We start from the raw sequence: 24,791 nt of genomic DNA, 5'->3' as shown, positions 1-24,791 counted from the left end.
GGGTGTTGTGGGGCGGCTATGGGGCTGGGGGGGCCCTATGGGGGGGCTGTGGGGGGCTATGGGGTGTTGTGGGGCTGCTATGGGGCAGCTATGGGGCTGGGGGGGCCCTATGGGGGGGCTGTGGGGGGCTATGGGGTGTTGTGGGGCAGCTATGGGGCAGCTATGGGGCAGCTGTGGGGCTGGGGGGTCTCTATGGGGTGCTGTGGGGTGCTATGGGGGCTATGGGGCTGCTATGGGCTGCTATGGGGTGTTGTGGGGCTGCTATGGGGCAGCTATGGGGCTGGGGGGCCCTATGGGGGGCTATGGGGGGTTATGGGGTGTTGTGGGGCTGCTATGGGGCAGCTGTGGGGCTGGGGGGGCTCTATGGGGGGCTATGGGGGGCTATGGGGTGTTGTGGGGCTGCTATGGGGCAGCTATGGGGCTGGGGGGGCTCTATGGGGGGGCTATGGGGGGCTGTGGGGTGTTGTGGGGCGGCTATGGGGCAGCTATGGGGCTGGGGGGCCCTATGGGGGGCTATGGGGGGCTATGGGGTGTTGTGGGGCAGCTATGGGGCTGGGGGGGCTCTATGGGGGGGCTATGGGGCTCCGGGAAGCCCTATGGGGGACTATGGGTCGCTATGGGGCAGCTGTGGGGCTGGGGGGGCCCTATGGGGGGCTATGGGGGGCCTATGGGGCTCAGGGAAGTCCTATGGGGGACTATGGGTTGCTATGGGGCAGCTGTGGGGCTGGGGGGTCCCTATGGGGGGGCTATGGGGGGCTATGGGGCTCCGGGAAGTCCTATGGGGGACTGTGGGTCGCTATGGGGCAGCTATGGGGCTGGGGGGGCCCTATGGGGGGCTATGGGGGGTTATGGGGTGTTGTGGGGCTGCTATGGGGCGGCTATGGGGCAGCTGTGGGGCTGGGGGGTCTCTATGGGGTGCTGTGGGGTGCTATGGGGGCTATGGGGCTGCTATGGGCTGCTATGGGGTGTTGTGGGGCTGCTATGGGGCAGCTATGGGGCTGGGGGGGCCCTATGGGGGGGCTATGGGGGGCTGGGGGGTGTTGTGGGGCTGCTATGGGGCTGGGGGGGCTCTATGGGGGGGCTATGGGGCTCTGGGAAGCCCTATGGGGGACTATGGGTCGCTATGGGGCAGCTATGGGGCTGGGGGGGCCCTATAGGGCGCTATGGGGGGTTATGGGGTGTTGTGGGGCTGCTATGGGGCAGCTATGGGGCAGCTATGGGGCTGGGGGGTCTCTATGGGGTGCTGTGGGGTGCTATGGGGGCTATGGGGCTGCTATGGGCTGCTATGGGGTGTTGTGGGGCTGCTATGGGGCAGCTATGGGGCTGGGGGGGCCCTATGGGGGGGCTATGGGGGGCCTATGGGGCTCAGGGAAGCCCTATGGGGGACTATGGGTCGCTATGGGGCAGCTATGGGGCTGGGGGGGCCCTATGGGGCGCTATGGGGGGTTATGGGGTGTTGTGGGGCGGCTATGGGGCAGCTATGGGGCTGGGGGGGCCCTATGGGGGACTATGGGGCTCCGGGAAGCCCTATGGGGGACTATGGGTCGCTATGGGGCAGCTATGGGGCTGGGGGGGCCCTATGGGGCGCTATGGGGGGTTATGGGGTGTTGTGGGGCGGCTATGGGGCAGCTATGGGGCTGGGGGGCCCTATGGGGGGGCTATGGGGCTCTGGGAAGCCCTATGGGGGACTATGGGTCGCTATGGGGCAGCTGTGGGGCTGGGGGGGCCCTATGGGGGGGCTATGGGGGACCTATGGGGCTCAGGGAAGCCCTATGGGGGACTATGGGTCGCTATGGGGCAGCTATGGGGCTGGGGGGGCCCTATGGGGGGGCTATGGGTGGCTATGGGGTGTTGTGGGGCTGCTATGGGGCAGCTATGGGGCTGGGGGGCCCTATGGGGGGGCTATGGGGTGTTGTGGGGCTGCTATGGGGCAGCTATGGGGCTGGGGGGCCCTATGAGGGGCTATGGGGGGCTATGGGGTGTTATGGGGTGTTGTGGGGCTGCTATGGGGCAGCTATGGGGCTGGGGGGGCCCTATGGGGGGGCTATGGGGTGTTGTGGGGCTGCTATGGGGCAGCTATGGGGCTGGGGGGGCCCTATGGGGGGGCCGTATGGGGGGGCTATGGGGTGTTGTGGGGCTGCTATGGGGCAGCTATGGGGCTGGGGGGGCCCTATGGGGGGGCTATGGGGTGCTATGGGGTGTTGTGGGGCTGCTATGGGGCAGCTATGGGGCTGGGGGGCCCTATGGGGGGGCTATGGGGGGCTATGGGGTGTTGTGGGGCTGCTATGGGGCAGCTATGGGGCTGGGGGGGCCCTATGGGGGGGCTATGGGGGGCCTATGGGGCTCCGGGAAGCCGTATGGGGGACTATGGGTCGCTATGGGGCAGCTATGGGGCTGGGGGGCCCTATGGGGGGGCTGTGGGGGGCTATGGGGTGTTGTGGGGCTGCTATGGGGCAGCTATGGGGCTGGGGGGTCCCTATGGGGGGCTATGGGGCTCAGGGAAGTCCTATGGGGGACTATGGGTCGCTATGGGGCAGCTATGGGGCTGGGGGGGCTCTATGGGGGCTATGGGGGGCCTATGGGGCTCAGGGAAGCCCTATGGGGGACTATGGGTTGCTATGGGGCAGCTATGGGGCTGGGGGGGCTCTATGGGGGGGCTATGGGGGGCTATGGGGTGTTGTGGGGCTGCTATGGGGCAGGGGGGCCCTATGGGGGGCTATGGGGTGCTATGGGGTGTTGTGGGGCTGCTATGGGGCAGCTATGGGGCTGGGGGTCTCTATGGGGGGCTATGGGGGGTTATGGGGTGTTGTGGGGCTGCTATGGGGCAGCTATGGGGCTGGGGGGGCCCTATGGGGGGGCTATGGGGGGCTATGGGGTGTTGTGGGGCTGCTATGGGGCAGCTATGGGGCTGGGGGGCCCTATGGGGGGGCTATGGGGTGTTATGGGGTGGCTATGGGGCAGCTATGGGGCTGGGGGGTTCCTGTGGGGGGGCTATGGGGGGCCTATGGGGCTCAGGGAAGCCCTATGGGGGACTATGGGTCGCTATGGGGCAGCTATGGGGCTGGGGGGGCCCTATGGGGTGCTATGGGGGGCTATGGGGTGTTGTGGGGCTGCTATGGGGCAGCTATGGGGCTGAGGGGGCTCTATGGGGGGCTATGGGGGGCAATGGGGTGTTGTGGGGCTGCTATGGGGCAGCTATGGGGCTGGGGGTCTCTATGGGGGGCTATGGGGGGTTATGGGGTGTTGGGCTGCTATGGGGCAGCTATGGGGCAGCTATGGGGCTGGGGGGTCTCTATGGGGGCCTATGGGGCTGCTATGGGCTGCTATGGGGTGTTGTGGGGCTGCTATGGGGCAGCTATGGGGCTGGGGGGCCCTATGGGGGGCCCTATGGGGGGCCTATGGGGCTCAGGGAAGTCCTATGGGGGACTATGGGTCGCTATGGGGCAGCTATGGGGCTGGGGGGGCCCTATGGGGGGCTATGGGGGGCTATGGGGTGTTATGGGGTGGCTGTGGGGCAGCTATGGGGCTGAGGGGGCCCTATGGGGGGGCTATGGGGGGTTATGGGGTGTTGTGGGGCAGCTATGGGGCTGGGGGGTCTCTATGGGGCGCTATGGGCTTCTATGGGGTGTTGTGGGGCTGCTATGGGGCAGCTATGGGGCTGGGGGGCCCTATGGGGGACTATGGGTCGCTATGGGGCAGCTATGGGGCTGGGGGGTCACTATGGGGGGGCTATGGGGTGCTATGGGGTGTTGTGGGGCTGTTATGGGGCAGCTATGGGGCTGGGGGGCCCTATGGGGGGGCTATGGGGTGTTGTGGGGTGTTGTGGGGTTGCTATGGGGCAGCTATGGGGCTGGGGGGGCTCTATGGGGGGCAATGGGGCTTATGGGGTGTTGTGGGGCTGCTATGGGGCAGCTATGGGGCTGGGGGGGTCTCTATGGGGGGCTATGGGGCTCCGGGAAGCCCTATGGGGGACTATGGGTCGCTATGGGGCGCTATGGGGCTGGGGGGGCCCTATGGGGGGGCTATGGGGTGCTATGGGGTGTTGTGGGGCTGCTATGGGGCAGCTATGGGGCTGGGGGGTCCTATGGGGGGCTATGGGGCTGCTATGGGCTGCTATGGGGTGTTGTGGGGCAGCTATGGGGTAGCTATGGGGCTGGGGGGTCTTTATGGGGGGCTATGGGGGTCCTATGGGGCGCTATGGGGGGTTATGGGGCACTATGGGGTGTTGTGGGGCAGCTATGGAGCACGCCGTGGGGCTGGGGGCTCCCTGTGGGGGGCTATGGGGCTGGGGGGTGCTATGGGGCAGCTATGGGGCTGGGGGTCCCTGTGGGGGGCTATGGGGCTGGGGGGTGCTATGGGGCAGCTATGGGGCTGGGGGGGCCCTGTGGGGGGCTATGGGGCTGGGGGTCTCTATGGGGGGCTATGGGGCTGGGGGGGCCCTGTGGGGGGCTATGGGGCTGGGGGTCTCTATGGGGGGCTATGGGGCTGGGGGGTGCTATGGGGCAGCTATGGGGCTGGGGGGTCTCTATGGGGCAGCTATGGGGCTGGGGGCTCCCTGTGGGGGGCTATGGGGCTGGGGGGTGCTATGGGGCGCTATGGGGCTGGGGGGTCTCTATGGGGGGCTATGGGGCTGGGGGGTGCTATGGGGCAGCTATAGGGCTGGGGGGTGCTATGGGGCGCTATGGGGCTGGGGGGTGCTATGGGGGGCTATGGGGCTGGGGGGTCTCTATGGGGGGCTATGGGGCTGGGGGTGCTGTGGGGTGCTATGGGGCTGGGGGGTCCCTGTGGGGGCTATGGGGCTGGGGGGTGCTATGGGGCGCTATGGGGCTGGGGGGTCCCTATGGGGGTGCTATGGGGCTGGGGGGTCTCTATGGGGCGCTATGGGGCTGGGGGGTCCCTATGGGGGGCTATGGGGCTGGGGGGTCTCTATGGGGGGCTATGGGGCTGGGGGGTGCTATGGGGGGCTATGGGGCTGGGGGGTCCCTATGGGGGTGCTATGGGGCTGGGGGGTCTCTATGGGGCGCTATGGGGCTGGGGGGTCCCTATGGGGGGCTATGGGGCTGGGGGGTGCTATGGGGCAGCTATGGGGCTGGGGGCTCCCTGTGGGGGGCTATGGGGCTGGGGGGTGCTATGGGGCAGCTATGGGGCTGGGGGGTCTCTATGGGGTGCTATGGGGCTGGGGGGTGCTATGGGGCGCTATGGGGCTGGGGGTGCTATGGGGCAGCTATGGGGCTGGGGGGTCTCTATGGGGGGCTATGGGGCTGGGGGGTCTCTATGGGGTGCTATGGGGCTGGGGGGTGCTATGGGGCAGCTATGGGGCTGGGGGGTGCTATGGGGCAGCTATGGGGCTGGGGGGTCTCTATGGGGTGCTATGGGGCTGGGGGGTCTCTATGGGGTGCTATGGGGCTGGGGGGTGCTATGGGGCAGCTATGGGGCTGGGGGGTGCTATGGGGCAGCTATGGGGCCGGCCGCGCCGTGGGGCTGACGCCCCCTTCCCCCCCCCCCAGGAGAAGGTGGATCCGGAGGCGGCCAAGAACCCGGACCTGCACCTCAACCGGGCCACGGTGGGCGGCGCCGTGGGGCAGGGAGGGTGCTGTGGGGCGGGGGGGTGCTATGGGGCAGGGAGGGTGCTGTGGGGCGGGGGGGTGCTATGGGGCAGGGAGGGTGCTATGGGGCAGGGAGGGTGTTGTGGGGCAGGGGGGTGCTATGGGGCAGGGAGTGTGCTGTGGGGTGGGGGGTGCTATGGGGCAGGGAGGGTGCTATGGGGCAGGGAGGGTGCTGTGGGGCTGGGGGAGATATGGGGCAGGGAGGGTGCTGTGGGGCAGGGGGGGATGCCGTGGGGCAGCGGGGTGCTATGGGACGGGGAGCATGCTATGGGGCGGGGGGATGCTATGGGGCAGGGGGGATGCTATGGGGCAGGGGGGTGCTGTGGGGCGGGGGAGATGCCATGGGGCAGGGGGAGATGCCGCGGGGCAGGGGGTTGCTATGGGGCAGGGGGTCGCTATGGGGCAGGGGGAGCTGCTATGGGGCAGGGAGGGAGGCTATGGGGCAGGAGGGAGGCCATGGGGTGGGAGGGCGCCGTGGGGCAGGGGATGCCATGGGGCAGGCAGGGAGACCGCGGAGGCCGTGTGGGCGGAGCCAGGGGCCGTGTGGGCGGAGCTAGAGGCAGTGTGGGCGGGGCCAGGGCTCCCGGAAGCCCTCAGGACCCCAGTGCGGGCAGCCAGGAGCCGAGTGGGCGGAGCCAGGGGCCGGGTGGGCGGAGCCAAGGGCTCAGTGGGCAGGGCCAGGGGTTCAGGAAGCCCTCAGGGGGTGGTGGGCGGGGCCTGAGGCTGGTGGGCGTGTCTGGGGACCATGTGGGTGGAGTTAAGCATCCCAGAAGCCCCCAGGGACCAGGCCAGGAGCCCATGGGGGGACCCGGGGGCGGGGTTGTGGGGCGGTAGGCGGGGCCTATGGGCAGTAGGTGTGTCCAGGGACCAGTGGGCGTGGCCAGGGACCAGTGGGCGTGGCCAGGGGCTGCATGGGCGGGGCCAGGAGTCCCGGAAGCCCCCAGGGACCAGGCCAGGAGGCCATGGGGGGACCCGGGGGCGGGGTTGCGGGGCGGTAGGCGGGGCCTACGGGCAGTGGGCGTGTCCAGGGACCAGTGGGCGTGTCCGGGGGCCATGTGGGCGTGGCCAGGGGCTGCATGGGCGGGGCCAGGAGTCCCGGAAGCCCCCAGGGACCAGGCCAGGAGCCCATGGGGGGACCCGGGGGCGGGGTTGTGGGACAGTAGGTGGGGCCTATGTGCAGTGGGCGTGGCCTGTGGCCCGGTGGGCGTGGCTAGGGCTGAGGTGGGCGTGTGTGGGGACCATGTGGGCGGAGCTAAGCATCCCAGAAGCCCCCAGGGACCAGGTTAGGAGCCCATGGGGGGACCCGGGGGTGGGGTTGTGGGACAGTAGGCGGGGCCTATGGGCAGTGGGTGTGGCCTGTGGCCGCGTGGGCGTGGCCAGGGCTGAGGTGGGCGTGTCTGGGGACTATGTGGGCGGGGCTAAGCATCCCGGAAGCCCCCAGGGACCAGGCCAGGAGCCCATGGGGGGACCCGGGGGCGGGGTTGCGGGGCGGTAGGCGGGGCCTACAGACAGTGGGCGTGGCCTGCGGCCCGGTGGGCGTGGCTAGGGGCTGCATGGGCGTGGCCAGGAGTCCCAGAAGCCCCCAGGGACCAGGCCAGGAGCCCATGGGGGGACCCGGGGGTGGGGTTGCGGGGCGGTAGGCGGGGCCTATGGGCGGTGGGCGTGTCCAGGGACCAGTGGGCGTGTCCGGGGGCCATGTGGGCGTGTCTGGGGACCATGTGGGCGGAGCTAAGCATCCCGGAAGCCCCCAGGGACCAGGCCAGGAGCCCATGGGGGGGACCCGGGGGCGGGGTTGCGGGGCGGTAGGCGGGGCCTATGGGCAGTGGGCGTGGCCTGTGGCTGCGTGGGCGTGGCCAGGGGCTGCATGGGTGGAGCTAAGCATCCCGGAAGCCCCCAGGGACCAGGCCAGGAGCCCATGGGGGGACCCGGGGGCGGGGTTGTGGGGCGGTGGGCGGGGCCTACAGACAGTGGGCGTGGCCTGTGGCCGCGTGGGCGTGGCCGGGGACCAGTGGGCGTGGCCAGGGGCTGCATGGGCGGAGCTAAGCATCCCGGAAGCCCCCAGGGACCAGGCCAGGAGCCCATGGGGGGACCCGGGGGCGGGGTTGCGGGGCGGTGGGCGGGGCCTACGGGCGGTGGGCGTGTCCAGGGACCAGTGGGCGTGTCCAGGGGCCATGTGGGCGTGGCCAGGGGCCATGTGGGCGTGTCTGGGGACCATGTGGGCGGAGCTAAGCATCCCGGAAGCCCCCAGGGACCAGGTTAGGAGCCCATGGGGGGACCCGGGGGCGGGGTTGCGGGGCGGTAGGCGGGGCCTACGGGCGGTGGGCGTGTCCAGGGACCAGTGGGCGTGGCCGGGGCCATGTGGGCGTGGCCAGGGGCTGCATGGGCGTGGCCAGGAGTCCCAGAAGCCCCCAGGGACCAGGTTAGGAGCCCATGGGGGGACCAGGGGCTGGGGTTGTGGGACAGTAGGCGGGGCCTATGGGCAGTGGGTGTGGCCTGTGGCCGCATGGGCGTGGCTAGGGCTGAGGTGGGCGTGTCTGGGGACCATGTGGGCGGAGCTAAGCATCCTAGAAGCCCCCAGGCACCAGGTTAGGAGCCCATGGGGGGACCCGGGGGCGGGGTTGCGGGGCGGTGGGCGGGGCCTACAGACAGTGGGCGTGGCCCGCGGCCCGGTGGGCGTGGCCAGGGGGCTGAGGGGGGCGTGTCCGCAGCTGCTGCAGTACGAGGAGCGCTACGGGGCGGCGCTGGACGGCTTCGCCCGGGCGGCCGCCCTGGAGCCCGGCTGGGCCGAGCCCCGGCTGCGCCACGGCCGCCTGCTCGACTACCTGGGCCGCCTCTGCGCCCTGCTGGCCAATCGGGTGCGAGGGGACGCGGGGGGGGGGACGCTGGGGACGCGGGGGGGACGTTGGGGACGCGGGGGGGGGGACGTTGGGGACATGGGGGGGACGCTGGGGACGCGGGGGGGACGTTGGGGATGCGGGGGGGGACGTTGGGGACACGGGGGGGACGTTGGGGACGCGGGGGACGTTGGGGACGCGGGGGGGACGTTGGGGACGCGGGGGACGTTGGGGACGCAGGGGGGGGACGTTGGGGACGCGGTGGGGACGTTGGGGACGCAGGGGGGGGACGTTGGGGACGCGGTGGGGACGTTGGGGACGCGGGGGGGACGTTGGGGACACGGGGGGGACGTTGGGGACGCAGGGGGGGGACGTTGGGGACGCGGTGGGGACGTTGGGGACGCGGGGGGGACGTTGGGGACACGGTGGGGACGTTGGGGACACGGGGGGGACGTTGGGGACACGGGGAGATGGGGACATGGGGGGACATGGAGGGACATGGAGGGACATGGAGGGACATGGGGGACATGGGGGGACATGGGGGACATGGGGGGACATGGAGGGACATGGGGGGACATGGGGGGACATGGGGGACATGGAGGGTCATGGGGGACATGGGGGACATGGGGGGACATGGAGGGACATGGAGGGACATGGGGGGACATGGAGGGACATGGGGGGACATGGGGGACATGGAGGGACATGGAGGGACATGGGGGGACATGGAGGGACATGGGGGACATGGAGGGACATGGAGGGACATGGGGGACATGGAGGGACATGGAGGGACATGGAGGGACACGGGGGGACACGGGGGGACATGGAGGGACATGGGGGACATGGGGGACATGGAGGGACATGGAGGGACATGGGGGGACATGGAGGGACATGGAGGACATGGAGGGACATGGAGGGACACGGGGGGACACGGAGGGACACGGAGGGACACGGGGGGACATGGGGGACATGGGGGGACATGGAGGGACATGGGGGGACATGGGGGACATGGGGGGACATGGGACATGGAGGGACATGGGGGGACATGGAGGGACATGGAGGGACATGGGGGGACATGGGGGGACATGGGGGACATGGAGGGACATGGAGGGACATGGGGGGACATGGGGGGACATGGGGGACATGGGGGGACATGGGGGGACATGGAGGGACATGGGGGGACATGGGGGGACATGGGGGACATGGAGGGACATGGAGGGACACGGGGGGACACGGGGGGACATGGAGGGACATGGGGGACATGGGGGACATGGAGGGACATGGGGGGACATGGAGGGACATGGGGGGACATGGGGGGACATGGAGGGACATGGGGGGACATGGAGGGACATGGAGGACATGGAGGGACATGGAGGGACACGGGGGGACACGGAGGGACATGGAGGACATGGAGGGACATGGAGGGACACGGGGGGACACGGAGGGACACGGAGGGACACGGAGGGACACGGGGGGACATGGGGGACATGGGGGGACATGGAGGGACATGGGGGGACATGGGGGACATGGACGGACATGGGGGACTTGGGGGGACATGGAGGGAAATGGGACATGGGGGACATGGAGGGACATGGGGGACATGGAGGGACATGGGGGGACACGGGGGGACACGGGGGGACATGGAGGGGACATGGGGGGACATGGAGGGACATGGAGGGACATGGGGGACATGGAGGGACATGGGGGGACATGGGGGACATGGGGGGACATGGAGGGACATGGGGGACATGGAGGGACATGGGGGGACATGGGGGGACATGGGGGGACATGGGGGACATGGGGGGACATGGAGGGACATGGGGGACATGGAGGGACATGGGGGGACACGGGGGGACACGGGGGGACATGGAGGGACATGGGGGGACATGGGGGACATGGAGGGACATGGGGGGACATGGGGGACATGGAGGGACATGGGGGGACATGGAGGGACATGGGGGACATGGAGGGACATGGGGGGACATGGGGGGACATGGGGGGACATGGGGGGACATGGACATGGGGGGACATGGAGGGACATGGGGGGACATGGGGGACATGGGGGGACATGGAGGGACATGGGGGACATGGAGGGACATGGGGGGACACGGGGGGACACGGGGGGACATGGAGGGACATGGGGGGACATGGAGGGACATGGAGGGACATGGGGGGACATGGGGGACATGGAGGGACATGGGGGGACATGGAGGGACATGGGGGACATGAGGGACATGGAGGGACATGGAGGGACATGGGGGGACATGGAGGGACATGGGGGGACATGGAGGGACATGGGGGACATGAGGGACATGGAGGGACATGGGGGGACATGAGGGACATGGAGGGACATGGAGGGACATGGGGGGACATGGAGGGACATGGGGGACATGGGGGGACATTGGGGGACATGGAGGGACATGGAGGGACATGGGGGGACATGGAGGGACATGGGGGACATGGGGGGACATGAGGGACATGGAGGGACATGGAGGGACATGGGGGGACATGGAGGGACATGGGGGACATGGGGGGACATTGGGGGACATGGAGGGACATGGAGGGACATGGGGGGACATGGGGGACATGGAGGGACATGGAGGGACATGGGGGACATGGAGGGACATGGGGGGACATGGAGGGACATGGGGGACATGGGGGACATGGGGGGACATGGAGGGACATGGGGGACATGGAGGGACATGGGGGGACATGGAGGGACATGGGGGACATGGGGGGACATGGGGGACATGGGGGACATGGGGGGACATGGAGGGACATGGGGGACATGGAGGGACATGGGGGACATGGAGGACATGGGGGGACATGGGGGACATGGGGGGACATGGAGGGACATGGGGGACATGGAGGGACATGGGGGACATGGAGGACATGGGGGGACATGGGGGATGTGGGGGGACATGGAGGGACATGGGGGGACATGGGGGGACATGGAGGGACATGGGGGACATGGAGGGACATGGGGGGACATGGGGGGACATGGAGGGACATGGGGGACATGGAGGGACATGGAGGGACATGGGGGGACATGGGGGGACATGGGACATGGAGGGACATGGGGGACATGGAGGGACATGGGGGACATGGAGGACATGGGGGGACATGGGGGATGTGGGGGGACATGGAGGGACATGGGGGGACATGGAGGGACATGGAGGGACATGGGGGGACATGGGGGGACATGGAGGGACATGGGGGACATGGAGGGACATGGAGGGACATGGGGGGACATGGGGGGACATGGGACATGGAGGGACATGGGGGACATGGAGGGACATGGGGGGACATGGGGGGACATGGGACATGGAGGGACATGGGGGACATGGAGGGACATGGAGGGACATGGGGGGACATGGGCGACATGGAGGGACATGGAGGGACATGGGGGACATGGAGGGACATGGAGGGACATGGGGGACATGGAGGGACATGGGGGACACGGAGGGACATGGAGGGACATGGGGGACATGGAGGGACATGGGGGACACGGAGGGACATGGAGGGACATGGGGGACATGGGGGGACATGGAGGGACATGGAGGGACATGGGGGACATGGAGGGACATGGAGGGACATGGGGGACATGGAGGGACATGGGGGGGCATGGGGGGACATGGAGGGACATGGAGGGACATGGGGGGACATGGAGGGACATGGGGGGACATGGGGGGACATGGAGGGACATGGAGGGACATGGAGGGACATGGGGGGACATGGGGGGACATGGAGGGACATGGGGGACATGGGGGGACATGGAGGGACATGGAGGGACACGGGGGGACACGGAGGAATACGGAAAACATGGAAGAACATACAGAAACACGGAAGCACACGGGATGAGGGGGATGACACGGGCGGGCGACACGTCCCCACACGCGTGTCCCCCCCCCGTCCTTAATGCCACCGCCTGTCCCCGCAGGGCAAGGTGGGGGGGCGGCGGCTGCGGGGGCTGCTGGCGCCGCTGCCCCCCGCCCTCCTGGGCCCCCTGGGCCGCCCGGGGGGGCCGTCGCCCGCCCCCGTGGCCGCCCTGCGCCCCGGCCCCAACCCCGGCCGGGCCCTGCTGGGCCGGGTGCTCTTCAGCCTCACGCCCCACGAGCGGGTGCCCTTGTGAGTACACGCGTGTGCGCGGGGGGGGGGGCGCGGGGGGGGGTCTCTCCGTGTCCCCGGGGTCCCCGCGGGGGTCGCGGTCGCCCCACGGCTGCCCCACGGCGCTCCCAGCCCCGTATCTCCCCCCTGGGGACGTCTAGGAGGGTGACATGGGCTAACACGCGTGTGCGGGGACACGCGTGTGCAATACGGGGAGCCCCCCTCGGTGTCACCAGGGTCCCCACGGGGGTCACGGTCACCCCATGGCTGCCCCACGGCGCTCCCAGCCCCATAACTCCCCCCTGGGGCCGTCTAGGAGGGTGACACGGGCTGACACGCGTGTGCGGGGACACGCGTGTGCCATACAGGGAGCCCCCCTCAGGGTCCCTGGGGTCCCCGCGGGGGTCGCGGTCGCCCCACGGCTGCCCCACGGTGCTCCCGGCCCCATAACTCCCCCCTGGGGCCGTCTAGGAGGGTGACACGGGCTGACACGCGTGTGCGGGGACACCCGTGTGTGACACAGGGAGCCCCCTCCGTGTCCCCAGGGTCCCCACGGGGCTCCATGTCACCCCACGGCTGCCCCACGGCGCTCCCAGCCCCATATCTCCCCCCTGGGGCCGTCTAGGAGGGTGACACGCTTGCACACGCGTGTGCGGGGACACGCGTGTTCGAAGCGTGGAGCTCCTCTCAGGGTCCCCAGGGTCCCTGTGGGGGTCACGGTCACCCCATAGCTGCCCCACGGCGCTCCCAGCCCCATAACTCCCCCCTGGGGCCGTCTAGGAGGGTGACACGGGCTGACACGCGTGTGCGGGGACACCCGTGTGTGACACAGGGAGCCCCCTCCGTGTCCCCAGGGTCCCCACGGGGCTCCATGTCACCCCACGGCTGCCCCACGGCGCTCCCAGCCCCATATCTCCCCCCTGGGGCCGTCTAGGAGGGTGTCACGGGCTAACACGCGTGTGCGGGGACACGCGTGTGCCATACAGGGAGCCCCCCTCCGTGTCCCCGGGGTCCCCGCGGGGCTCGCGGTCGCCCCATAGCTGCCCCATGGCGCTCCCAGCCCCATATCTCCCACCTAGGGCCTTTTAGGAGGGTGACACACTTACACACGCGTGTGCGGGGACACGCGTGTGCGAAGCGGGGAGCCCCCTCCGTGTCACTGGGGTCCCCGCGGGGCTCCCGGTCACCCCACGGCTGCCCCACGGCGCTCCCAGCCCCATAACTCCCCCCTAGTGCCCTTTAGGAGGGTGACACGGGCTAACACGCGTGTGCGGGGACACGCGTGTGCCATACAGGGAGCCCCCTCCATGTCCCTGGGGTCCCCGCGGGGCTCGTGGTCACCCCACGGCTGCCCCACGGCGCTCCCAGCCCCATATCTCCCACCTAGGGCCCTTTAGGAGGGTGACACGGGCTAACACGCGTGTGCGGGGACACGCGTGTGCCATACAGGGAGCCCCCCTCAGGGTCCCCAGGGTCCCTGTGGGGCTCCCGGTCACCCCACGGCTGCCCCACGGCGCTCCCAGCCCCATAACTCCCCCCTGGGGCCGTCTAGGAGGGTGACACGGGCTAACACGCGTGTGCGGGGACACGCCTGTGCCATACAGGGAGCTCCCCTCGGCGTCCCTGGGGTCCCCACGGGGCTCCCGGTCACCCCACGGCTGCCCCACGGCGCTCCCAGCCCCAGAACTCACCCCTGGGGCCGTGTAGGAGGGTGACACGGGCTAACACGCGTGTGCGGGGACACGCGTGTGTGAAGCAGGGAGCCCCCCTCGGGGTCACCAGGGTCCCTGTGGGGGTCGCAGTCACCCCACGGCTGCCCCACGGCGCTCCCAGCCCCATAACTCCCCCCTAGGGCCCTTTAGGAGGGTGACACGGGCTAACACGCGTGTGCGGGGACACGCGTGTGCCATACAGGGAGCTCCCCTCGGCGTCCCTGGGGTCCCCACGGGGCTCGCGGTCACCCCACGGCTGCCCCACGGCGCTCCCAGCCCCAGAACTCACCCCTGGGGCCGTGTAGGAGGGTGACACGGGCTAACACGCGTGTGCGGGGACACGCGTGTGTGAAGCAGGGAGCCCCCCTCGGGGTCACCAGGGTCCCTGTGGGGGTCGCGGTCACCCCACGGCTGCCCCACGGCGCTCCCAGCCCCATAACTCCCCCTTAGGGCCGTCTAGGAGGGTGACACGGGCTAACACGTGTGTGCGGGGACACGCCTGTGCCGTACGGGGAGCCTCCTCCGTGTCACCAGGGTCCCCGCGGGGGTCGCGGTCACCCCACGGCTGCCCCACGGCGCTCCCGGCCCCGTATCTCCCCCCTAGGGCCCTTTAGGAGGGTGGCACGGGGTGACACGCGTGTGCGGGGACACGCGTGTGCAAAGCGTGGAGCCCCCCTCGGTGTCACCAGGGTCCCCACGGGGGTCACGGTCACCCCACGGCTGCCCCACATCGCTCCCAGCCCCATAACTCCCTCCTGGGGCCATCTAGGAGGGTGACACGGGCTAACACGCGTGTGCGGGGACACGTGTGTGTGACACAGGGAGCCCCCTCCGTGTCACCAGGGTCCCCGCGGGGCTCGTGGTCGCCCCATAGCTGCCCCACGGCGCTCCCAGCCCCATATCTCCCCCCGGGGACATCTAGGAGGGTGACACGCTTGCACACGCGTGTGCAGTGACACGCGTGTGCGCCGCCATGCCGCTCCCGGCGCCCCGCGCTGCCCCCCACGCGTGTCCCCGCCCCCCCCCCCGCTGCTCCCAGCCCCATAACTCCCCCCTAGGGCCCTTTAGGAGGGTGACACGGGCTAACACGTGTGTGCGGGGACACGCGTGTGCCATACAGGGAGCCCCCCTCAGGGTCCCCAGGGTCCCTGTGGGGGTCACGGTCGCCCCACGGCTGCCCCACGGCGCTCCCAGCCCCACATCTCCCCCCTGGGGCCATCTAGGAGGGTGACACGCTTGCACACGCGTGTGCGGGGACACGCGTGTGCGCCGCCATGCTGCTCCCGCCGCCCCACGCGCCTCCCCGCCCCCCCCCCGCCGCTCCCAGCCCCACAACTCCCCCCTAGGGCCCTTTAGGAGGGTGACACGGGCTAACACGCGTGTGCGGGGACACGCGTGTGCGAAGCGGGGAGCCCCCCTCGGTGTCCCCAGGGTCCCCACGGGGGTCGCGGTCGCCCCACGGCTGCCCCACGGCGCTCCCAGCCCCATAACTCCCCCCTAGGGCCCTTTAGGAGGGTGACACGGGCTAACACACGTGTGCGGGGACACGCGTGTGCGAAGCAGGGAGCCCCCCTCCGTGTCCCCGGGGTCCCCGCGGGGCTCGTGGTCGCCCCACGGCTGCCCCACGGCGATGCCGGCCCTGTATCTCCCCCCTGGGGCCATCTAGGAGGGTGACACGGGCTAACACACGTGTGCGGGGACACGCGTGTGCGAAGCGGGGAGCTCCCCTCGGCGTCCCCAGGGTCCCTGTGGGGGTCACGGTCACCCCATAGCTGCCCCATGGCGCTCCCAGCCCCATATCTCCCTCCTAGGGCCTTTCAGGAGGGTGACACGCTTACACACGCGTGTGCGGGGACATGCGTGTGCGAAGCAGGGAGGCCCCCTTGGTGTCCCCAGGGTCCCCACAGGGCTCCCGGTCACCCCATGGCTGCCCCACGGCGCTCCCAGCCCCATATCTCCCCCCTGGGGCCGTCTAGGAGGGTGACACGGGCTGACACGCGTGTGCGGGGACACGCGTGTGCCATACAGGGAGCCCCCCTCAGGGTCCCTGGGGTCCCCGCGGGGGTCGCGGTCGCCCCACGGCTGCCCCACGGTGCTCCCGGCCCCATAACTCCCCCCTAGGGCCGTCTAGGAGGGTCACACGGGCTAACACGCGTGTGCGGGGACACGCGTGTTCGAAGCGTGGAGCCCCCCTCGGTGTCCCCAGGGTCCCCACGGGGCTCGCGGTCGCCCCACGGCTGCCCCACGGCGCTCCCAGCCCCGTAACTCACCCCTGGGGCCATCTAGGAGGGTGACACGGGCTAACACGCGTGTGCGGGGACACGTATGTGTGACATAGGGAGCCCCCTCCGTGTCACCAGGGTCCCCACGGGGCTCGCGGTCGCCCCACGGCTGCCCCACGGCGCTCCCGGCCCCGTATCTCCCCCCTGGGGCCATCTAGGAGGGTGACACGGGCTAACACGCGTGTGCGGGGACACGCGTGTGCCATACGGGGAGCCCCCCTCGGTGTCCCCAGGGTGCCCACGGGGGTCGCGGTCGCCCCACGGCTGCCCCACGGCGCTCCCAGCCCCATATCTCCTTCCTAGGGCCTTTTAGGAGGGTGACACACTTACACACGCGTGTGCAGGGACACGCGTGTGTGACACAGGGAGCCCCCACCGTGTCACCAGGATCCCCACGGGGCTCCCGGTCGCCCCACGGCTGCCCCACGGCGCTCCCAGCCCCGTAACTCCCCCCTGGGGCCGTCTAGGAGGGTGACACGGGCTAACACGCGTGTGCGGGGACACGTATGTGTGACATAGGGAGCCCCCTCCGTGTCACCAGGGTCCCCACGGGGCTCCCGGTCACCCCACGGCTGCCCCACGGCGCTCCCGGCCCCATATCTCCCCCCTGGGGCCGTCTAGGGAGGGTGACACGGGCTAACACGCGTGTGCGGGGACACGCCTGTGCCGTACAGGGAGCTCCCCTCGGGGTCCCCGGGGTCCCCACGGGGCTCGCGGTCGCCCCATGGCTGCCCCACGGCGCTCCCAGCCCCATAACTCCCCCCTAGGGCCGTCTAGGAGGGTGACACAGGCTAACACGCATGTGCGGGGACACGCGTGTGTGACACAGGGAGCCCCCTCCGTGTCACCAGGGTCCCCATGGGGCTCACGGTCACCCCATAGCTGCCCCACGGCGCTCCCAGCCCCATAACTCCCCCCTAGGGCCCTTTAGGAGGGTGACACGCTTGCACACGCGTGTGCGGGGACACGCGTGTGCGCCGCCATGCCGCTCCCGCCGCCCCACGCGTGTCCCCGCCCCCCCCCCCGCCGCTCCCAGCCCCACAACTCCCCCCGCGGGGCCCCGAGAAGTGGGGGGGGGGGGTCAGGCCGGCACACGCGTGTGGGGTGACACGCGTGTGCGGGCGCAGCACGCTGGGGCTGGCGGACGGGGCGGGGACGGCGGTGGCCGTGTGCGTGTACAACGCGGCGCCGGGCTGGGGGGTGCTGGTGGGCGACGCCGTGGCCGTGCCCGAGCCCCACCTGCGCCAGCACCACGTCCAGCACCAGGGCCAGGTGAGCGCCGGGGGGGGCACTGGGAGCACTGGGAGGGGACTGGGAGGCACTGGGAGGAGGGTATGGGGCACTGGGAGCACTGGGAGGGCGCTGGGAGGCACTGGGAGGAGGGTATGGGGCACTGGGGGGACTGGGAGGCACTGGGAGGAGGGTATGGGGCACTGGGAGGAGGGTATGGGGCACTGGGAGGCACTGGGAGGGCACTGGGGGGCACTGGGAGGAGGATATGGGGCACTGGGAGAGGGATTGGGGGCACTGGGAGGCACTGGGAGGGTGCTGGGGGGCACTGGGAGGAGGATTGGGGGCACTGGGAGGCACTGGGAGGGCACTGGGAGGAGGATTGGGGGCACTGGGAGGTACTGGGAGGCACTGGGAGAGGGATTGGGGCACTGGGGGGCACTGGGAGAAGGACTGGGGGCACTGGGAGAGGGATTGGGGGCCCTGGGAGGAGGATTGGGGGCACTGGGAGGTACTGGGAGGCACTGGGAGAGGGATTGGGGCACTGGGGGGCACTGGGAGGCACTGGGGGCACTGGGGGCGGGCACTGGTGGCCACTGGTGCTCATTGGTGGTCACTGGTGGCTATTGATGCTCATTGGTGGTTACTGGTCGCCACTGGTGGTTACTGGTGGTCACTGGTGGCTATTGGTGTTCACTGGTGGTCACTGGTGGTTACTGGTGGTCACTGGTGGCCAGTGGTGATCTCTGGTGGCCACTGATGGTCACTGATGGTCCTTGGTGACCACTGATGGTTACTGGTGCTTACTGGTGCTTACTGGTGGTCACTGGTGATCATTGGTGGTCACTGGTGGTTACTGGTGGCTACTGGTGGCCATTGATGCTCATTGGTGGCTATTGGTGGTCACTGGTGGCCACTGGTGGTTACTGGTGGTTACTGGTGGTTACTGGTGGCCACTGGTGGCTATTGGTGAGCACTGATGGTTACTGGAGGTCACTGGTGGTTACTGGTGGCCATTGGTGGTCCCTGGTGGCCATTGGTGGCCATTGATGCTCATTGGTGGCTACTGGTGGCCATTGATGCTCACTGGTGGCTATGGGTGGTCACTGGTGACCACTGATGGTTACTGGTGGCTATTGGTGAGCACTGATGGTTACTGGTGGTCATTGGTGGTCACTGGTGGTCACTGGTGGCTATTGGTGTTCACTGGTGGTCACTGGTGGTTACTGGTGGTCACTGGTGGCCAGTGGTGATCTCTGGTGGCCACTGATGGTCACTGATGGTCCTTGGTGACCACTGATGGTTACTGGTGCTTACTGGTGCTTACTGGTGGTCACTGGTGATCATTGGTGGTCACTGGTGGTTACTGGTGGCTACTGGTGGCCATTGATGCTCATTGGTGGCTATTGGTGGTCACTGGTGGCCACTGGTGGTTACTGGTGGTTACTGGTGGTTACTGGTGGTTACTGGTGGCTATTGGTGAGCACTGATGGTTACTGGTGGTCACTGGTGGTTACTGGTGGCCATTGGTGGTCCCTGGTGGCCATTGGTGGCCATTGATGCTCATTGGTGGCTACTGGTGGCCATTGATGCTCACTGGTGGCTATGGGTGGTCACTGGTGGCCACTGATGGTTACTGGTGGCCATTGGTGGTTACTGGTGGCCACTGGTGGTTACTGGTGGCCATTGGTGGTCCCTGGTGGCCATTGATGCTCATTGGAGGCTACTGGTGGCCATTGATGCTCACTGGTGGTTACTGGTGGCCACAGGTGGTTCCTGGTGGTCACTGGTGGCCCCTGGTGACCACTGATGGTTACTGGTGACCACTGGTGGTTACTGGTGGTTACTGGAGATCACTGGTGACCACTGGTCGTTACTGGAGGTCACTGGTGGCCACAGGTGGTTCCTGGTGGTCACTGGCGACCACTGATGGTTACTGGTAGCTACTGGTGGCTATTGGTGAGCACTGATGGTTACTGGAGGTCACTGGTGACCACTGGTGGTTACTGGAGGTCACTGGTGGTTACTGGAGGTCACTGGTGGCCACAGGTGGTTCCTGGTGGTCACTGGTGGCCACTGATGGTTACTGGTGACCACTGGTGGTTACTGGTGGCTAATGGTGAGCACTGATGGTTGCTGGTGGTTACTGGTGGCCACTGGTGGTTACTGGTGGTTACTGGAGGTCACTGGTGGCCACTGGTGGTCACTGGTGGTTCCTGGTGGCCACTGGTGAGCACTGATGGTTACTGGTGGCTATTGGTGACCACTGATGGTTACTGGAGGTCACTGGTGACCACTGATGGTTACTGGTGGCCACTGGTGGTTACTGGTGGCTATTGGTGAGCACTGGTGGCCACTGGTGGTTACTGGTGGTTACTGGAGGTCACTGGTGGCCACTGGTGGTCACTGGTGGTTCCTGGTGGCCACTGGTGACCACTGATGGTTACTGGTGGCTACTGGTGGCCATTGGTGAGCACTGGTGGTCCCTGGTGGTACCTGGTGGTCCCTGGTGGCCACTGGTGGTTACTGGTGGCCACTGGAGGTCACTGGTGGCCACTGGTGGTTACTGGTGGCTATTGGTGAGCACTGATGGTTACTGATGGTTACTGGAGGTCACTGGTGGCCACTGGAGGTCACTGGTGGCGACTGGTGTCCCCCCGCAGAGCTTCTCCTTCGCGGCGGTGCGGGTGGCCACGCCGCTGGGGCTGGTGGTCAACGGCCGCTGCCCCCGCCCCCAGGCCCAGGCCCCCGCCGGCCTGGCCTGCCGCCCCCCCCCGCCGGGGGCCACCAGCGACGACGTCCCCCCCCCGCCACCGCGGGCCACCAACGAGGACGACGTCCCGCCGCGGGCCACCGCCAACGAGGACGAGGACGAGGACGGCGGCGACGTGCCCCCCCCGCGGCCGGCGACCCCCCCGCCCCGGGGGCAATAAAGGTGCCGGAGCGGCGAGCGGTGGCCTGTGGCCTTGGGGACGGGGGGGGACACGGGGGGACGACGGGGGGACACGGGACGCGGGGACGACGGGGGGACGTGGAGATGGACGTGGGGACGTGGGGACATGGGGACATGGGGACATGGACGTGGGACATGGGGACGACGTGGGGACGTGGGACATGGGGACGTGGGGACATGGACATGGACATGGGGACGACGTGGGGACGTGGAGATGGACGTGGGGACGATGTGGGGACATGGAGATGGACATGGGGACATGGGGACATGGGGACATGGACGTGGGACATGGGGACAACGTGGGGACGTGGAGATGGACGTGGGGACGATGTGGGGACATGGGGACATGGGGACATGGACGTGGGACATGGGGACGACGTGGGGACGTGGAGATGGACGTGGGGACGATGTGGGGACATGGGGACGTGGGGACATGGACGTGGGACATGGGGACGACGTGGGGACGTGGAGATGGACGTGGGGACGTGGGGACATGGGGACATGGGGACATGGGGACATGTGGGACATGGGGACGATGTGGGGACATGGAGATGGACGTGGGGACATGGGGATATTGGGACATGGGGACAACATGGGGACATGGGACATGGGGACAACGTGGGAACGTGGAGATGGACGTGGGGACGTGGGACATGGGGACGTGGGACATGGACGTGGGACGTGGGGACATGGACGTGGGACTCGGGGACGACGTGGGGACGTGGGGACACGGGACACTGATATGGGGACATGGGACATGGGGACAACGTGGGGACATGGAGATGGACATGGGGACATTGGGACGTGGGGATGTGGACGTGGGACACGGGGACGTGGGGACATGGGACATGGGGACAACGTGGGGACGTGGACGTGGGACGCGGGGACATGGGGACATTGGGACATGGGGACATGGGGACATGGGGACATGGAGATGGACATGGGGACATTGGGACATGGGGCTTTGGGACATGGGGACAACGTGGGGACGTGGAGATGGACGTGGGGACATGGGACATGGAGATGTGGGACATGGGACATGGGGACATGGGACATGGGGACATGGACATGGACGTGGGGACACAGGACATGGGGACATGGACATGGGGACAACGTGGGGACGTGGAGATGGACATGGGGACATGGGGAGATTGAGATGTGGGACATGGGGACATGGAGATGGATGTGGGGACTTTGGGACATGAGGACATGGACATGGGACACGGGGACAATGTGGGGACGTGGAGATGGACGTGGGGACACAGGACATGGGGACATGGGACACGGGGACGACATGGGGACGTGGAGATGGACGTGGGGACATGGGACATGGGGACATTGGGACATGGACATGGAACATGGGATATGGGACATGGGGACGACATGGGCACATGGAGATGGACATGGGGACGTGGGGACATGGGGACAACGTGGGGACATGGAGATGGACATGGGGACGTGGGGACATGGGGACGACATAGGCACATGGAGATGGACGTGGGGACACGGAGATATGGGGACATGGGACATGAGACATGGATGTGGGGACATGGGACACGGGGACGACATGGGGACGTGGGACATGGGACATGGGACATGGATGTGGGGACATGGGACACGGGGACGACATGGGGACGTGGGACATGGGACATGGGACATGGATGTGGGGACATGGGACACGGGGACGTGGACATGGGACATGGGGACGACATGGGGACGTGGAGATGGAACATAAGGACATGGGGACATGGGGATGACATGGGGACGTGGAGATGGGATATGGGGACACGGGACATGGGGACGTGGACATGGGGACATGGACATAGGACATGGGGACGACATGGGCACATGGAGATGGACATGGGGACCTGGACGTGGGACATGGTGACATGGGACATGGGGACGTGGAGATGGACGTGGAGATGGACGTGGGGACATGGGACATGGGGACGTGGAGGTGGGATATGGGGACATGGGACATGGGGACATGGACACAGGACATGGGGACGACATGGGCACATGGAGATGGACGTGGGGACACGGAGATATGGGGACATGGGACATGGAGATGGACGTGGGGACGTGGGGACATGGGGACATCAGGACATGGGGACGTGGAGATGGACATGGGGACGTGGGGACATGTGACACGGGGACATGAAGACGTGGCCATGGGGACATAGGACGTTGGGACACGGGGACAGGGACATGGGGACACGGGGACATCAGGACATGGGGGGACATGGGGACATGGAGGACACGGACATGGTGACAGAGACATGGGGGTCATGGGAGAACATGGAGGACACGGGTCACATGACGGACACGTGATGGACACGGGAGGGGACACGTGGTGGCACCGGGGACACGTGATGGCCACAGCGACACGGCCCCATCATGGCCGCCGCCCCCCCCGCCCAAGATGGCCGCGGCGCCGGCCCCGCCCCCGAACCGGCCCCGCCCCCGCGGCCATCTTCGCGGTGGGGCCCGGGGGGCGGAGCTCGGCGGCCATCTTGGCGGCGGCGCGGCGGGTCACGGGGCCGGCGGCCATCTTGGGAGGGTGGCAGCGGGCGGCCATCTTGGCGCGGCGGGTCACGGGGCGGGCGGCCATCTTGGGGGCGGGGCACTCCGTGGCGGCGGCCACATTGGATGCGTCCTCACTCACGGGGCTGGCGGCCATCTTGGGGGCAGGGTGCGCCGTGGCGGCGGCCATGTTGGGCGTGGCACTGCTCACGGGGCCGGCGGCCATCTTGGGAGGTGTCAGGCGCTCCGTGGCGGCAGCCATATTGGATGCGTCTTCACTCATGGGGCTGTCGGCCATCTTGGAGGATGCGGGGCGCTCCGCGGGGGCGGCCATCTTGGGTGGGAGGTCGCTCACGCTGCTGTCGGCCATCTTGGAGGCTGTGAGAGGCTCTGCGGCAGCCATCTTGGGCGTAGCCTCTCTCGTGGTGCTGTCGGCCATCTTGGAGGCCCCAGGGAGCTCCGCCGCGGCAGCCATATTGGGCGTGTCCTCACTCGTGGCGCTGGCAGCCATCTTGGAGGCCATGGGCTCCTCCGTGGGGGCAGCCATGTTGGTTGTAGCATCACTAATGGGCCTAGCGGGCATCTTGGAGACTATTGGTTGCTCCATAGCGGCGGCCATGTTGGGTACGTCATCACTAACGGGGCTAGCGGCCATATTGGAGGCCATGGGTTGCTCCATGGTGGCAGCCATGTTGCGTGTACCATCACTCACGCTGCCGGCGGCCATCTTGGCAGCCACGAGGCGCTCCGCGGGGGCAGCCATATTGGCCGAGCCATCACTCTCGGGGCTGGCGGCCATCTTGGCGGGCGTGGGGTGCTCCGCGGGGGCAGCCATGTTGGCCGAGCCATCACGCACGGTGCCGTCGGCCATCTTGGCGGCCACGGGGCCCTCGGCGGCGGCGGCCATCTTGGCGGCCACGGGGCCCTCGGCGGCCATCTTGGAAGAGGCCGGGGGGCCGAGCTCCCGCAGGCGCCGCTCCGCCAGCTGCGGGGACGAGAGGAGCCGGGCGTCACCGCCGACGCGGCGGGGCGGGGGGGGTGGGGGTGAGGCAGCCCCTCCCCCGCCCCCGGAGGGGCCCAGGCGTCCGGGGCACCTGGCTGGGGCTGAGCCCCTGCTCCTCCTCCAGCTCCGCCGCCAGGGCCAGGGGGTCGCGCAGGGGCTCCGGGGACAGGAGGGCGGCCAGGAAGGGCGGGGAGAGCACGGCCTCGGCCTGCGGGAGAGAGCGCAGCCGGACGCCTGGGCCCCTTCCCCGGACGCCTGGGCCCTTTCCCCGGACACCTGGGCCCCTCCCCGGACACCTGGGCCCCTTCCCGGACGCCTGGGCCCCTTCCCTGGACGCCTGGGCCCCTCCCGGACGCCTGGGCCCCTCCCGGACGCCTGGGCCCCTTCCCTGGACGCCTGGGCCCCTCCCGGACGCCTGGGCCCCTCCCGGACGCCTGGGCCCCTCCCCGGACACCTGGGCCCCTCCTGCCCCACCTGGCACAGGAAGTCGTGGTGGGCGCAGAGCTGCTCCAGGTAGGGCAGGAGCCCCGGCTCCGGGGCGGCC

General features: G+C 68.6%; 1 protein-coding gene across 1 annotated transcript in view; it reads left to right on the top strand.

The window, feature by feature from the left end:
• LOC135325350 (tetratricopeptide repeat protein 5-like) overlaps window positions 1-20,718 on the top strand; it is a 32,005-nt gene extending 11,287 nt beyond the window's left edge. Inside the window, exons 6-10 of the mRNA XM_064503318.1 lie at window positions 5,508-5,564; window positions 8,315-8,461; window positions 12,378-12,565; window positions 17,666-17,810; window positions 20,432-20,718. Of these exons, the coding sequence (XP_064359388.1) occupies window positions 5,508-5,564; window positions 8,315-8,461; window positions 12,378-12,565; window positions 17,666-17,810; window positions 20,432-20,701 (807 nt within the window). The 3' untranslated portion in view covers window positions 20,702-20,718. The remainder of the gene's footprint in view (window positions 1-5,507; window positions 5,565-8,314; window positions 8,462-12,377; window positions 12,566-17,665; window positions 17,811-20,431) is intronic.
• Window positions 20,719-24,791: the final 4,073 nt, after the last annotated feature.

This window comes from Dromaius novaehollandiae, chromosome 36 (genome assembly GCF_036370855.1).
Source record: "Dromaius novaehollandiae isolate bDroNov1 chromosome 36, bDroNov1.hap1, whole genome shotgun sequence".
NCBI classification, from domain to species: domain Eukaryota; kingdom Metazoa; phylum Chordata; class Aves; order Casuariiformes; family Dromaiidae; genus Dromaius; species Dromaius novaehollandiae.
Note: the sequence above shows the minus strand (reverse complement) of the source record. Positions and strands in the feature narration are given on the sequence as shown.